The sequence below is a fragment of the Marmota marmota genome, unplaced genomic scaffold (genome assembly GCF_001458135.2).
Source record: "Marmota marmota marmota unplaced genomic scaffold, marMar, whole genome shotgun sequence".
NCBI classification, from domain to species: Eukaryota; Metazoa; Chordata; class Mammalia; order Rodentia; family Sciuridae; genus Marmota; species Marmota marmota.
Genome location: NW_025999969.1, coordinates 2,415,745 through 2,430,210, shown reverse-complemented (window position 1 = coordinate 2,430,210; position 14,466 = coordinate 2,415,745). Strand labels below are relative to the sequence as shown.

At 35.0% G+C, this 14,466-nt stretch overlaps 1 protein-coding gene across 3 annotated transcripts in view; it reads left to right on the top strand.

The window, feature by feature from the left end:
* The window catches only part of Tra2b (transformer 2 beta homolog), a 19,961-nt gene extending 5,495 nt beyond the window's left edge, over window positions 1–14,466 (top strand). Inside the window, exons 2-10 of one of the 3 annotated variants that reach the window (XM_015499956.2) lie at window positions 753–1,028; window positions 5,738–5,871; window positions 6,865–7,027; window positions 8,645–8,833; window positions 10,055–10,170; window positions 11,169–11,252; window positions 12,652–12,711; window positions 13,374–13,447; window positions 14,061–14,466. In XM_015499956.2, the coding sequence (XP_015355442.1) occupies window positions 6,995–7,027; window positions 8,645–8,833; window positions 10,055–10,170; window positions 11,169–11,252; window positions 12,652–12,711; window positions 13,374–13,447; window positions 14,061–14,071 (567 nt within the window). In that variant the 5' untranslated portion in view covers window positions 753–1,028; window positions 5,738–5,871; window positions 6,865–6,994 and the 3' untranslated portion in view covers window positions 14,072–14,466. Of the gene's footprint in view, window positions 1–752; window positions 1,029–1,136; window positions 1,161–5,737; window positions 5,872–6,864; window positions 7,028–8,644; window positions 8,834–10,054; window positions 10,171–11,168; window positions 11,253–12,651; window positions 12,712–13,373; window positions 13,448–14,060 lie in introns of those variants that run through there. The other 2 variants (XM_048804030.1, XM_015499955.2) reach the window with 2 other exon arrangements.

Genomic DNA, 14,466 nt, shown 5'->3' with positions numbered 1-14,466 from the left:
GGAAAACATTACCAGAAAAATCTTTGAAAATACTACTGTTGGACTCAGGTTTGCTCTTTTCCTTCATAGCTACTGGCATGTAGTAGTAGGTTGACTTAATTTTTGCTGATTTTAGTTCTAAATTTAGTAATTACACCATTCATACTATAAAACTTCAATAGAGCAGCTTTTCCCAGGGGTGGGTTGAACACTATAGTTCCAAATTGTCAGGTTCCCTGACATTGTCTAACAGTGCTCTTTAAAATATACAGTACAAAAATGTGTGACATAAGATACGTTTCTTTATCCTATCTAGACAAGTCACAATGTTGTAAACCTCTTCAACCCTGAGCCTTTGTCATCATTGTACAAATGAATTGTCCGTGCTTTCCTTTCTTGCACTTTTGTATTAATGTGTCACTTTTTGACTAGAGATGTGCTTTTGACACTTAAGATTTTCTCTTGATGAATACAATCTTAAGAAGTGTGAAATGTAATTAACAGTTCTAAAATGTTAAATGAACAGTAAATGTTCAGTGGCGCACTTCACATTCAACTTAAAACGCATGATAAGTCTATTTGGAGTAGACGTGAGATTATCATATACTAGAAACAACAGAAAACTGTAGTTTCTGATTTTTGAACTGCATATTCTAGTTTTTTTTTTTTTAATCCAAAACGACAAGGGATTTTTTTTTTCTAGTTTCAGTTTTGGCACTGGATTTTATCCCGGAGTTTTAAAATATTCTTCATCCTGTTCTTTTTCTATTAAGGTTAATGTTGAAGAAGGAAAATGCGGAAGTCGTCATTTGACAAGTTTTATAAATGAGTATTTGAAGCTCAGGAATAAGTGAAGCTGAAATTTGAAAAAATAAAAGAAAGAATGCATGCTAATTATCAGACCAGAAGTCCCACTTGTAGAATATTGAGCAATTTGTGTGAAGTGGGGAAGATGAAAGAAGTCAGAATTTGAAACGGAAGAATGAAGAAAAGAAATAAAAATGAAGTTAAGATAAGAAGTAATCTGGAATCAGAAAGCACTACGCTAAGTAATTACTAGTCTGTTTATGTGTCCCTGTATATTTTGCTAAACATGCATGCATTATTTGTTTAATAGAAGAAAATATATACAGGGTAACGAAGTGCCTTGAAGTGCCTTCCAAGGGAAACGTATAAATTAGGTAATTCTAATTTTAACTGCTTAGTCAAATGATTGAAATGCAATTCTTTAAAAATAACCCTTTGTAGTCAAATACCAGGCAGTGATAAGCTCTCCAGCATGGGTAACAGTTGGCCTCCTGTTGTCCCTTAGATTTTTCATCTAACTAAGCTTGTTCTGGGACATGAGTGAGTACCTTCCGAGGTTGGAACTGCTGGTGGTATATGCCACCTCCATCCTCCCAACTCTTAATGCACTGACCTTTATCCTTCAGTACTAAATAATATATGATTATAATGTTTTTCTGTTGGAAGTTTTCAAAAGAATGTCACCAAGATGGTTATGAAGCCAAACCCCCAAAATCCAAGCAAAGCATTGAACCAGGATAGTTAAATTTTGGAATGAAAGCATTAGTTTTTTCCCAAATGGTGTTAGTGGAAAGCTGCAACCATTTAGGCCCTAATATTCAGATGCATATGTGCCAAATAGGAACGATTCTTCAAATTTTGTTTAATGCTTGTTCCAGCCAAATGACTAAGGTTTCCGCTAAAATACAATACCTTTCCTTGGAAGAGGTGGGTCATACAAGTGAAACAGGATAGCTAATTCAAAATGTAATAGTAGTAATAGGTGCTTTGTTCCATTTTCTGTTATCAATGTTTAGCTATTATGATATTAAAGACAGATTCTAAAATAGTTTTTTTCTAGACTGCTATCTCTATCACTTCCTGAGGACACCAACTCAAAGTTCTGTCTTTTCTCTTTCTGTGTTTCATTGTAGCCAAGAAGAGTCAGATGATGGTGTGATGTTGTTGCCCCTGGTTGGATGGGACAAGTACACATATCAAAATAATTAGTAACCCCCAACAGTTGTCTTCTACCCAATTTAGAATGCCAAGGGTATCATCTTAATACACTTTTTTTTTTTTGTAAACTGAAGGCAGCTTTAAAACTTTCTCTCAGGTGTAGGTCTTAAAGCTCTTGGAGAAAGTAATTTACCCCTGAAACTTACAGGATCCATTTTTTGATACTTGGGGCCTATTATCACAGTGTGAAAGTTGTACTTTTTATATTATTATTGCATTTTGTAAACAGAAGAAAAATATTCCCATTTATAAAGTTTTTGTATTCATTTTGCCTTAATTGTTGCTTTGTAAAACTTGCTATAAATAAACCAGTATAACGACATGAATAATGCTGATTTTGCACATAGCAGAGGTAAAAATTATGAATATTTCTGTTCAAGCCCCTGGATTCTTTTATCAAGAGACCTGAAAGGTCTAGAGAAAAGGGCCTTTTAGCCCCATAATCTATCGGAACCAGTATGAAATTTAATTATGTGGCCCAAACTGGAAAGACTTAAGGTAAAAATGTTGATGCTGAATGCTGGTGGATTGTCAACATCCATTCCTTCTTGGCCAAGTCATCTTTGGGTATTAGGGTGGCTTCTCCCTGGGCCATTGGGGAGACAAGGGAAGTTACAGGCCTTTGTCCTGGGACAGGCAGTATAAGGAAGACAAAAATAATCAGGAGTGTTGATAAATGTTAGGGATGGATAGAAACATGGTTCCAGGAGGGCGGGGGGATCAAATAGAAAGCTTATAACTTCTGAAATTGAGTCAGTAAGACTAATCTAGCATCATACTCAAGTGTACTTTGATTTTAAGTTAATGAGTGGGTGCCCAACTCCAGACTTACTAAGTATTAAAGAGGTTTAGTGGATACCTCTGTTCTAATATACTGCATCTAGTTTTTTGAATAATATAGGGATTGGATGGTTATTTCTGCTTTTATCATCTCTTTCAAATAATTTCTGAGATTATCACTGTTCTCAATAGGGAGATGTCATCATATTTTGTTGGAAGGCTTATTTTTTAAATTACTTTTTTTTAAATTTGTATTCCTTGTAGGTTGTATATTAACATATGACTAAGAGCCAATCAATAAGAACCAGGATTCTCTGAGCATTTTTCAGGGAATTTTTGGGTTTATTGTATTGATGCTAAAGGCATGTGTCCTTAGCAGTTCTTTTTGGTAGGGTTTTACTATTACTGTTACTTTGTCTGCCCTGGGTGTGGAATTTGAAGTATCCTGTGTAGGGGCTTTTCCCCAACTGGTTTTATAGATTTGCCTGTGTATTAAGACTTAATTTATGCTTTGGATTTGGCTAATCTTTTAGGTCTCATTTCTTTTAAGCAAACTAAATTCCTTACATATATCTTCCCAACCAGCTAAGTGGCAGAAGGCTTTAATTTTCCTAAGAAAATATCCCTCATAGGAAAGAAAGTAGAGGTACTATTTAGGTGTTAACCAGATGGCAGTAGACAGGGTATTCCCCTTATTCTTGGTATAAGAAATTATTATGAAATTTTGCATAGCCTGTTAGATTCTGAGGCTGAGTGAACTCTGATTTTATAAATACACTGTCTGGCTCTTGGTCTGCTCTGATTTCATGAATAAATAAATAAAGACTTTATTTCCTAGACTAGTGCTTGTGAAACAGACTAAAGCATCTCAGCTTGGAATAAAGCTTTTCTGTTGATTGAAGCCAAGAAATTTGTGAAAAGGGTTCTTGCCTCTCTATACCTGATCTTCCTTTATATTCAAGTTCCAGTGTTAAAAATTTGTTAGCTATAACATTAGAGATTTTAACTGTTAACTGTAAGGCATTGGTGTTCTGCTCTCCTTCATGAGCAAGTAGTTCTATTTGGTTTCTATTAAAGCTTATAATTATTCCATTAAGTTATATTTCTAGCACTGGAATAGAAGCATTTAGATAACTTGTTCCTCATTTATCTTCTAGATTAGCTTTTGCTTGTAGTGAAGATGGTAAAATTTGCACTCATATTTTTGAGGCGTATTGAGAGTAAAGTGTCTTTCTAAATGTTTGTTGGAACATTGAATACAGAAATCTAAGGGCTTGTAAATTGTGGTTTCCAGTATAGCAATACATCTTTAAACCATTCCTTCTGTTGAGGGTATCTATTTCTCAAAAACAATCTGAGGTTCTTTTTTCTTGTCTTTGCAGTCATTTATTGAAGAGGAGGATTGGTAGACAGGAAAGCCTGTGTAGCATTTCAAAAAGTTGTTTGTGGTATAGAGACCCAAATTCATTTTCTTTGTTAGACTTTTCTTCCCTATTTTTGAACTTAAACTTGATCTGTTTAGTGCTATCTACACCCCTTACCCCCCTGATTCCCCCCTCCCCCAAGACATCATAGAAAGGATCTTTTGAGTGTTTTCCACTATCCTGTAAAAAAAGTTTGTATTCTAAAAGGTTTTTAAACTGTAATTAAAGCCTTTTAGAGATGCCAGAATATTCTGAAGTTTGGCAGAGGGGCGATCTCTTGTGATAACTTATATTTGGATTCAGACTTTGCAGTGACTTGATACTGTAAAATTGCTTCATTTTCAACCTGGCCATTTGTGCTGTGTCTCAGAGTTTCATTTTGGATTTCTAGGTCTTAAATTGGAAAACCTACAATGAATGCTGTCTTGCTTGGTGAGAGCTTAGTTATCAAAGACTTGGAGTCTCTTATCTTCTTGGTACCATTTGCAGAACTTTTCCCTAATTCTGTTACTAGCTATATTGCACATGCCTCTTCTGCTGTTTGACATGTGTCGTTAACTCATTGAATTAAATATCCTATTGAGACATTATCCTTTGCTGGTTTCTTTTTGAGATCTTTTTTGTGCTACTCGCCTGCCAGCTACTTGAATTTTGATTGAGAAAGCTTAGAGTACACAGATAATCTAGACTTCAGTTTTTGCTTGTAGTTCCTGATCACCTTTCCTTCCTGGACCCTAGATTAGTAGTTGATGATTTAATCTGTCTTGGTTTTAATATGTATTTTTTATATAACATTTCTAGTTTATTTATTCTCAGTTTCTTATAAGTTTACCCTGACCTGTCTCCATGTAGCTGAGAAATCTAGGTCTTAACAGGCCATTGCCTTTCTACTTAAGCTCCATCTGATTACGTTGAATTTCTTAGGAGCCTCCCACCATTAGATGAACCTAGGGTCTTATAGAATTTATTTAATGTCTGTATGGCTGGTCCTTGCTTTCCACTAGGTTTCCACCTTTAGGACTTAAATGAGATCATTGTCCTTGTCTCTTTCCGCATTCAACAATAAATACAAGTCTTGAAAATTTGAAGTCTTAATGAAAACTATCAAAAGCATTCTAAAAGTAAGTTTTGCAAATTTTGTAGGGTTTTTAAATTGATTGTAACTTAACTGAAAGTTATAAGTTATAGATTTCATAGTTAATAAGATTCTTTCTCACCCTGGTCTTTATGGAGTAACATTCCCAAAATACAATCCTTGGACAGTTCCCTTAACCACCCTTTCTTCAGGGAGTGGGATCAGGTAACTCTTATCCCTGCTCCAGAAAGGTGGAAGAAAGGAAAAATTAATTGACTTATGTCAGTTGGAGGAATGAAACTATTATACCAGGTATATGCAATTCCTGCCCTTACCTATGTTTTCTTATCTTTGGAAGAGGATTGCTCTCCTCACCATTTACCTCACAGCAGCTTGTTTGTTTTTGAAGTTGCCCAGAAAGTATACAAATTAAACTTTTGACATCTACGTGTAGGAATCCCGTTCTGCTTCCAGAAGTGGAAGTGCTCACGGATCTGGGAAATCTGCAAGGCATACCCCTGCAAGGTCTCGCTCCAAGGAAGATTCCAGGCGTTCCAGATCAAAGTCCAGGTCCAGATCTGAATCTAGGTAAGAAAGACAATCTTGAGATTTTCTTCTGTTTCTCTTAGCTCTGAAATTGGTGTGTGCTTTGTTAAACTAGGAAGATAGAGAGGGTTAGATCTTTTGTTGGCTTATTTAATATTGGTACTAGAAACGAACCTAGGTTGTGGAAGAGAGACTTTAAGTGGTTAAGAGCCTGGGCTTTTGGAGTCAGGGTTCAAATCTTACCTCTATTTTTGCTGGCTTGGGCAGATTACTTACTTAACCTTTTCAACGTTAGCTTATTATCTATAAAAGGCAAGTTATATTAGTTTTTTTGAAGTTGTGAGGATTCACTATAAGCAAACTGTTTGTTAGTTTGGCAAATATTAAAACATTAGTTTTCATTAATTGCAGTTCTTTTAAATAGGTGTAGTCCAGTGTGGATTAAAAAACTTACCACAGTGTTGGAGGGGTTTGGGAGCTTTTTTGTGTGTGTTAAGAGAAGGCTGTGCATCCTGCTTTGCTTGGAACAGTCGCAAGTTATTAATGCCTCTTCAGGCATAATTAACAGCACCTCTTCTCTCAAATGTGTCCTGGATCGAGTGGTAATGCTAGTCGAGAGCCACTTATTGATCTTTTAAAAAATAAACTACCGGTGAAAAAACTGCCTGTGGTGGTGATTTTATAATTGTGTTAAAATGAGTAGTGGGAGACAGAAATAGAGTGGTATTAAAAGCAAAAGATGTGCATAAACTAAGCTAGTAAAGTGCTGCATGCCTTGATTTTTCAGAAGATGAGTATAAATTTGATTTCATCTTTTGTTAATTTGAAGAAATGTTGGTATAGCTTGTGGTTTTGACAACACTTCTAGCAAAGTTGAAATGAGAGAAGAAAAAATGGACTCCGCTTAAATCGGTGATCATGTTAACATATCTAGATTGTATCCCTCTTTGGGAGTTTAACCTCCAGTAATAAAAGCATTGAAAGTCATATCTATTTCAGTTATTTATTATAACCTTTAAGCCTTTGTCTTAACAGGTCTAGATCCAGAAGAAGCTCTCGGAGGCATTATACAAGGTCCCGATCCCGCTCCCGCTCCCATAGACGTTCCCGTAGCAGGTCTTACAGTAGAGATTATCGCAGACGACACAGCCACAGTCATTCTCCCATGTCTACTCGAAGGCGCCATGTTGGCAATCGGGTAAGATGAAAAACTTTTTAAGCAGTACTGCCTAAATTTATTCCCATCTCATTCCCTCCCCCAACCAAGAACTGGTTTTTATAGCTGGCCTGTGACACCTGCCTATAATCATAATCCCAGTGACTTTGAGATGAGGCGGGAGGATTCCCAGGTTTAAGGCCAACCTGTCTCAATAAAAACAAGTACTCTAGTAAAAGTACTCTTGGGTTCAGTCCCCAGTACCTTATCACTGCCCAATAAAAAACTAACAGGACAGTGGAGCTATTAGCAGTATAACATACAGCTCCATACTGATGTTACTCATAATTCTGGGGCGTGGTTTATAAATTTTAAAAGGTGCTCTCCTGAGTTTTTTCAAACTTATTTTAAACTTATTTTTGGTATAAGGAGTTTGTTTTTAAAATGGAATGTAATTTCCCTAGAAATTGTGATATAAAAGTGAAACCTGGTAACTTCATTGTGGAAACTGGAAAGTTAATAACATGGTCCTTTTGTTGTATCAATGCTGACTGCTTAATACGTGTTAAAAAGGGTTTGGTATACATCTTCTTGGGTTGCATTTATTTGCTGATTTCCAGAAAATACTAAATGGAAAGTCTGGACCTTTCCACTCCATCACTAGTATGATGAAATCAGGTGCTGTGCTGTTTCCTAGGCAAGGCGTGAGCCATCCCTTTGTATAACATGTTTACACCGCATATGCTACCCCCACCATTACTCACTTAGCCATCTGAAAGCAGCTGAGACCATATTCATATAATTACTGTTACTGTGCCTATTTTGTAAGTCAGGTTTTTTCATAGGTACATAACCGAATTGTTTAAGGTATAATAATAGAAAAGTCTGTTTTAGTACAGGTGTAATTAAAAAAAAAAAGCTGTTTTTTTTTTTTAAGTTGAAGATGAACACAAAACTTTATTTTTATGTGGTGTTGAGGATTGAGCCCAGTGCTTAACACTTGTGAGGCAAGCACTCTACCACTGAGCCACCAACCACCCCGGCCCTACAGTTGTAATTTTTACCTACCGATGAATGAGGGCTGACTTCTAATTTTTTTTAGTGCCATTTTTTCATCATGACATTTACATTTTTAGTAGGCAATTAAGAAATATAGTGGTGTTTTTTGATATTGTTTTTGGTGCTGGGAATTGAGCCCCAGCCCTTGTAGTAATGATTTAAAGTATACAAGAAGGTTATGTGCAAACAGTTTTTCATTGTAGGAGCAATATGTGCTAGCAATTTGAACATCCAACTTTAGTATCTGGGCAGGGCCAATAGAAATAATGCCTATGGACAAAGTGATAACTATAGCATTGGGTATGTGTGTTCTTGTGAAAGCCTGAATGTTACTTTTTTGGTTTTTGTTAGAGAATTAAATCCAGGTTGCATTACCACTAAGTTACAGCCCTGTTTTTTTGTTTGTTTGTTTTCTTTTTTCCTCCCTTTTGAAACAGGGTCTCAACAATTTCTTCTGTGGTCTTTGTGCCCATTCTTTAAAATATGTGCAGTGCTTTGTAATTTTTAAATGATATTTGGTCTAATTATATATCTTACGGGTTCCTTCACATTATTTCTAAAGAGGTTTTCAAAGTTTAATACCCTTTTTTCTATTTCTAGGCAAATCCTGACCCCAACTGTTGTCTTGGAGTATTTGGGTTGAGCTTATATACCACAGAAAGAGATCTGAGAGAAGTATTCTCTAAATATGGCCCCATTGCTGATGTGTCTATTGTATATGACCAGCAGTCTAGACGTTCAAGAGGATTTGCCTTTGTGTATTTTGAAAATGTAGATGATGCCAAGGAAGTAAGTAAACATTTACCTTTGTATTAAAAAAAAAAAAAGGATTTCTGTTTAACTCCCAAGTACTAATGGACAAGTGCTTAGACAAGGACAGTTTTTGCTATTTATGGTATAAATAGGAGATCTGTAACTACAGTTTTAGGTAAATCCTTCTAGCCTCAGATATCAAATTATACATTGAATTCTTTTTTCAAACTTTCATTGTGGGGAAATTTCAAATCCATGTGGATTAACAGAAAAATGATTTAAGACATTTGGTTCTATCACCTAGTTTGAATAGTTCTCAGCTATGGCTAGCTGTGCTGCAAATCTGTTCTTTCCATATAATTTTGAGATGATTGCAGCATGTCACTGTTATTTCTGTAAATACGTATTACTGTTTTGGCATGTATAAATAAAATACAGGAATATTGATAATTCTGTGATTTAGAGTATCAGTGTTTACATTGAGCTGTTTTCTAAGGTGGAAAATAATCTGAAGTGATGGTTATAAACCTACTGGTTAATGTTTTTTATTTGTTTTAGTTGTAGGTGCCAAAAGTTACACAATTTGGCCCAAACTCACTGACAGTGTAGTAGGCTTCTGAATTTTCTGATTCACTTGCTACAGCTATATGAACACTGGCTTGAAAATCTGTGCTAAAGTAGTAACATTGGAACTAGAAACTTAAATTCTGCTTAGGTTAAAGGCTGTTTCCTCAAATTATCAAACTTCTAAGACTTTGAAATGGGGTATTTTTGTTTTTAAATGCAGAGTTTTTCAGTTGGTGTATACTCTGGATAGGAGGATATGTGAATAAAACTTTGTAAAATCATAGGATCTCAGTTCTGCTTTTACAACCAAAAGCATCCATATGTAAAGGAAAGTGTGGCACTGTGTTCAATCATTTATGGATTTCATTTGATTCCTAGCCACTTAGATTGTTAGTTTATGGATCATTAAGAGTCAGGCATCTGGCCATATTTGGCTCTCAGATAATGTAGTTTATCAACCATGCATCACTTTAGAGCTGGAAATATTGTTAAATTGTAGTAAAAGTTTCTACGACCAGCTTTCCCAAATGAAATGATTCATTTTTAAGTTTTAAGATTTCATGTTCTAGCCTATGTTAAATGTTTGATGACACTAACTGAAAGCGTCCACTAGGTTATTATTTTTAAAGCTATAGGATAATTTAGTATTTTTGTCTAAAATGCATACACCAATTTATTTATCTTTTGAAGGCTAAAGAACGTGCCAATGGAATGGAGCTTGATGGACGTAGAATCAGAGTTGATTTCTCTATAACAAAAAGACCACATACCCCAACACCAGGAATTTACATGGGGAGACCAACCTAGTAAGTTTACTTTGAAGATAAAAGTGTGATTGACAGTGAAGTTTGTTAATTTCTTCCTGAAAACACTTGATGAAGTGACACCTACATAAAATCCTGTGACCTCGTAAATCATTTTTCTTATCTCTTAGCTAGCTAAAACTAGGTAGATTGTATGTGATGGAAACATTCTATTTGTATCACAAATTTTGTTTGCCATCATTAAATCATTTCCTATAATAGGAATCTCAAACCGTTGTAGATAAAATCAAGTTTGTTGTTTTTTTTTTAGAATATAATACATGGGCTCCAGTTACTGCACTGAAGTATAAAATACTTCTTATCATGACTCCCCAGCTGTGTACCATATTGACAGAAAACTTATTCATTTAAGTCTAAATATAATGTTCCATATAATAGAGAATTATGACTATGTTCCATGGTTGCCATATTCTCCTGACCAGCTAAACCTTAGCCTACTCAGAAAAATAAAATTTTATTTTTCCTTAGAAATGTGAACTAGTGAATTAACTTTATAAAGTATTTTTTAGTTGTAGATGGACACAATACCTTTATTTTGTTCATTTTTTTATGTGATGCTAAGGATCAAACCCAGTGCCTCACATATACCAGGCGAGCGCTCTACCACTGAGCACTGAGCCATAACTCCAGCTCAGTGAGTTGGCTTAATAAATGAGTGATTAGGACCTGTGAGCCTCCTTAACCAAAAGAGATGAAATATTGTTTACAAGGGATGAGAAAAGGGAAAGGCAGATATTGGTGAGGATTATAATAAAATTCATTTTATATTTTAACATCAGAGAAGACCTACATATTGTAGATGCCACTATTTTTGTACAGGAGAAAAAGATCCAGTTGTGTACATAGATCTTGACTAAAAAACCCAGAACACTGCATAGTATTTTGCTATATATGTGTACTGATTTTTAATAGCATAAGTCTTATCTGGGAAGATAGAAAAGACTACTTGAATTTTTTAAAACGTGTATTATTATTCACAGTGGCAGCTCACGCCGTCGGGATTATTATGACAGAGGATATGATCGAGGCTATGATGATCGGGACTACTATAGCAGATCATACAGGTATGTTATATGGAAGGCCATTACCCTTCTGAGTCTCAATTGTAAGGTATTATTTAAAGCAACACAAAGCTTAGTTTTTAGTAAAGGCTTTACTGTTGGGGCCATATCTCGGTGTCAGAGTGCTTGCGTGCTCACGGTCTTGATTTTGACCTCAGTACCAAAAAGAAATAAAAGCTGGAGTTTAAATCAAATTTTAGGATTATGTGTCTTTAATTTGGTATCTGTATTTGCATTTTTGTTGAATGATTATTCTAAAATATTAAAGGGAGCTCTTTACCAAGAGTTAATAAATAATAAATAAAATAATAAAAATAATAATAAAATTTTATTTTAAACATTGTATATGAATCAGCTGAATTCCCTGAAAGTTGGCATGTGTTTCCATTTTGGCAGTGGTTGGGTAATTTAGCTATCAAGTAAAAAATGTAAATTTATGTGATGATTAGATATGAACTATAACAGTTAACCTTGATGGGTTTGTGGCTTTGAGGTATGGATGTCTTTTTGCATGGTACTTTGATAAATTTTAAGAAATTGGAAGTTGTCCTAGCCAGGTTTATTTGCACATTCCTGTAATCCCAGTGATTCAGAAGATGGCAGAGTTCACAGATTGAGACCTGTCTTGGGATTTAACTCTGAGTTCAATCCCCAGTACCCAAAAAAGAAAAATTGATTAAATTATTTATATATCACTGTAGGAGTGAGTTTAAGTATGCTTTTGACATTGCCAACATTTAACCCACACAAACTCAAAAAAAAATTTGTTCTTTCTAAGCAAGAAATACATGTTAAATAACACTTAAAAGTAGAGGCTAAGATTATAGTCTTCATTTTTCATTCACTTGGTAGCATTTACTTGGAAATGTTCTGTAGTGTTAATACTCATTTTAGCCACCAGAGAGAGCACTGTGCAATTTTCTAAAAAGGATGGCAAAATGGACTATTTATTATACAACACTAGTATTCACTGGGCACAGTGCCAAACACCTGTAATCCCTCGTGACTCAGAAGGCTAAGGCAGAATTTCAAATTTCAAGGCCAACCAGGAGAACTTAGCAAGACTTTACTCAAAAAGTAAAAAGAGCTAGGAATATAGCTCACAGTGGTTGAATACTTCTGGGTTCTATTTCCAGTATTGTGCCCCCACCCCCAACTAGTTTCACTCAAGGTTCATGAGTTTTTTTGTGGGGTACTGGGGACTGTGGAGCCACACCTGACCCCAAACAAACACTTTTTTTCCTTTTTTGGGGGGAGGGGATCCCTCCTAAGTTGCTGGGGCTGGCCTTATAAATTTGCCATCATGCCTCAGCCCCTTGAAACACTGAGATTAGAGATGTGAACTGCTGCACTTCGTTTTCGTTTTACCTTAAAACTAAATGTTGCTTTTCTGTCTTCACAGAGGAGGAGGTGGAGGAGGAGGTGGATGGAGAGCTGCTCAAGACAGGGATCAGATTTACAGGTATGTCAGGAAAGAATTTAAATCTGGACAAAAACAGAAAACATTAAAGATGTTTGCTATATAGATAGTGATATATATAGGTAGTTTTAAGTGGATTCACAAAATTGGATTTCTTTTAGTTTTAAAATACTCTTTAACAATAAAAAGGGCTTTGTAGTGTTCATAAAAGTTAATTTGACTTATAATAAGTAATTGGTGTCATTTCATAAATAATGAGGGAAGCAATTAAGTCATGGATATTGATGCAGATTTGTAGTCATTTGCTTATGACTGCTTTGTTCTTGTACTCTTAATTTCTCAGTTTTTCTTTTTTAAATAAGTACAACCTACTTGAAACACTAGTCAATTTTGTTTATGGTGTTATTCCATAAAAGTGGTTGTAATTAATGGTATAATTAATAATTAATTATAATTAATTAATTATATTCAAAACTAAGCACATTGTTTATTGATGGAATATAACAAGGAGTATTTGACCTGATAGTTTTTTGGAGATGCTTATGGATTCCAGTACACTAGGGCCCAGTATGATGTTCATTCTGAAAATTTAGCCTTTGAAGCCTAACTAATGAAAAAAAATTAGAGGTTTATTAGGTCCTTCTAGTTTTTTTCGTATAATCGTAATTTGTAGAGACTTAGACATCCTTGACATTTGTTTACAGAAGGCGGTCACCTTCTCCTTACTACAGTCGTGGAGGATACAGGTCACGTTCCAGATCTCGATCCTACTCACCTCGTAAGTTTTTTATCTTTATGATATTGTTTATATATTATAATATTATGAGTTGTTCTGACTTGGCATCTACAGCTAGTTGAGTGATCGTTTTGCAAATAATGGGTTGATCCACGTATTATCATTGTGTATCTATTATATCCATGTTAGGATCCATTTATTTGTTAAATAAGCCTAACATAATCTGTCACCATTTTGTTTTTTCTGCTTTGGGAACTATTACAAATTTTGTACAACTGGAATTGTGTCCTTTATATGTTCTTGCATCTACTTTTTTGCTTTCCACATTTTTTTATTGGTACCTCATAGCTGTGCCTAATGATGGGATTCATTGTTACATAGTCATGTATGCAGTATGACAACATAAGTTGGCCAGTATCATTCCCCAACACTTATCCCCTTCCTCCCAGTTTGGGTTTTTAGACTCTTATCTCTCATCTAGTATTTAACATCTCATTTCTATTTTTTGTACACACATGCCTGTTATTCCCACAAAGGGAATCTGCTAGAAATTTCCTAATCGTAGAATAGTCTAATAAAGTTCTTAGCATTCAAATAAGCTTGATATACTGCTCCCTTAGCATTAAAGCATGTTTATTTTTCATTTTCTTTCCAGGTCGCTATTAAAGCATGAAGTTGAAGATTTTCTGAAACCTGCCATAGAGCTGGGATATTGTTTGTGGACAATATTTTTTATTGTCTCATGTTTAAAAAGTGAACAGTGCCTAGTGAAGTTAGGTGACTTTTACACCTTTTATGATGACTACTTTTGGTGGAGTTGAAATGCCGTTTTCATTCTGCATTTGTGTAGTTCGGTGCTTTGTTCAAAGTTAAGTGTTTTCAGAAAAGTATGTTTTGCATGTATTTTTTTACAGTCCAAATTTTGACTGCTGAGAAGTTTCTATTGTACAAAACTTCATTTAAAAGGTTTTTCTACTGAATCCAGGGTATTCTGAAGATCGAAGCCTGTGTGTAAAATGCTACCAAATGGCAAAAAGCAACAATAAACAATTTGATTTTTA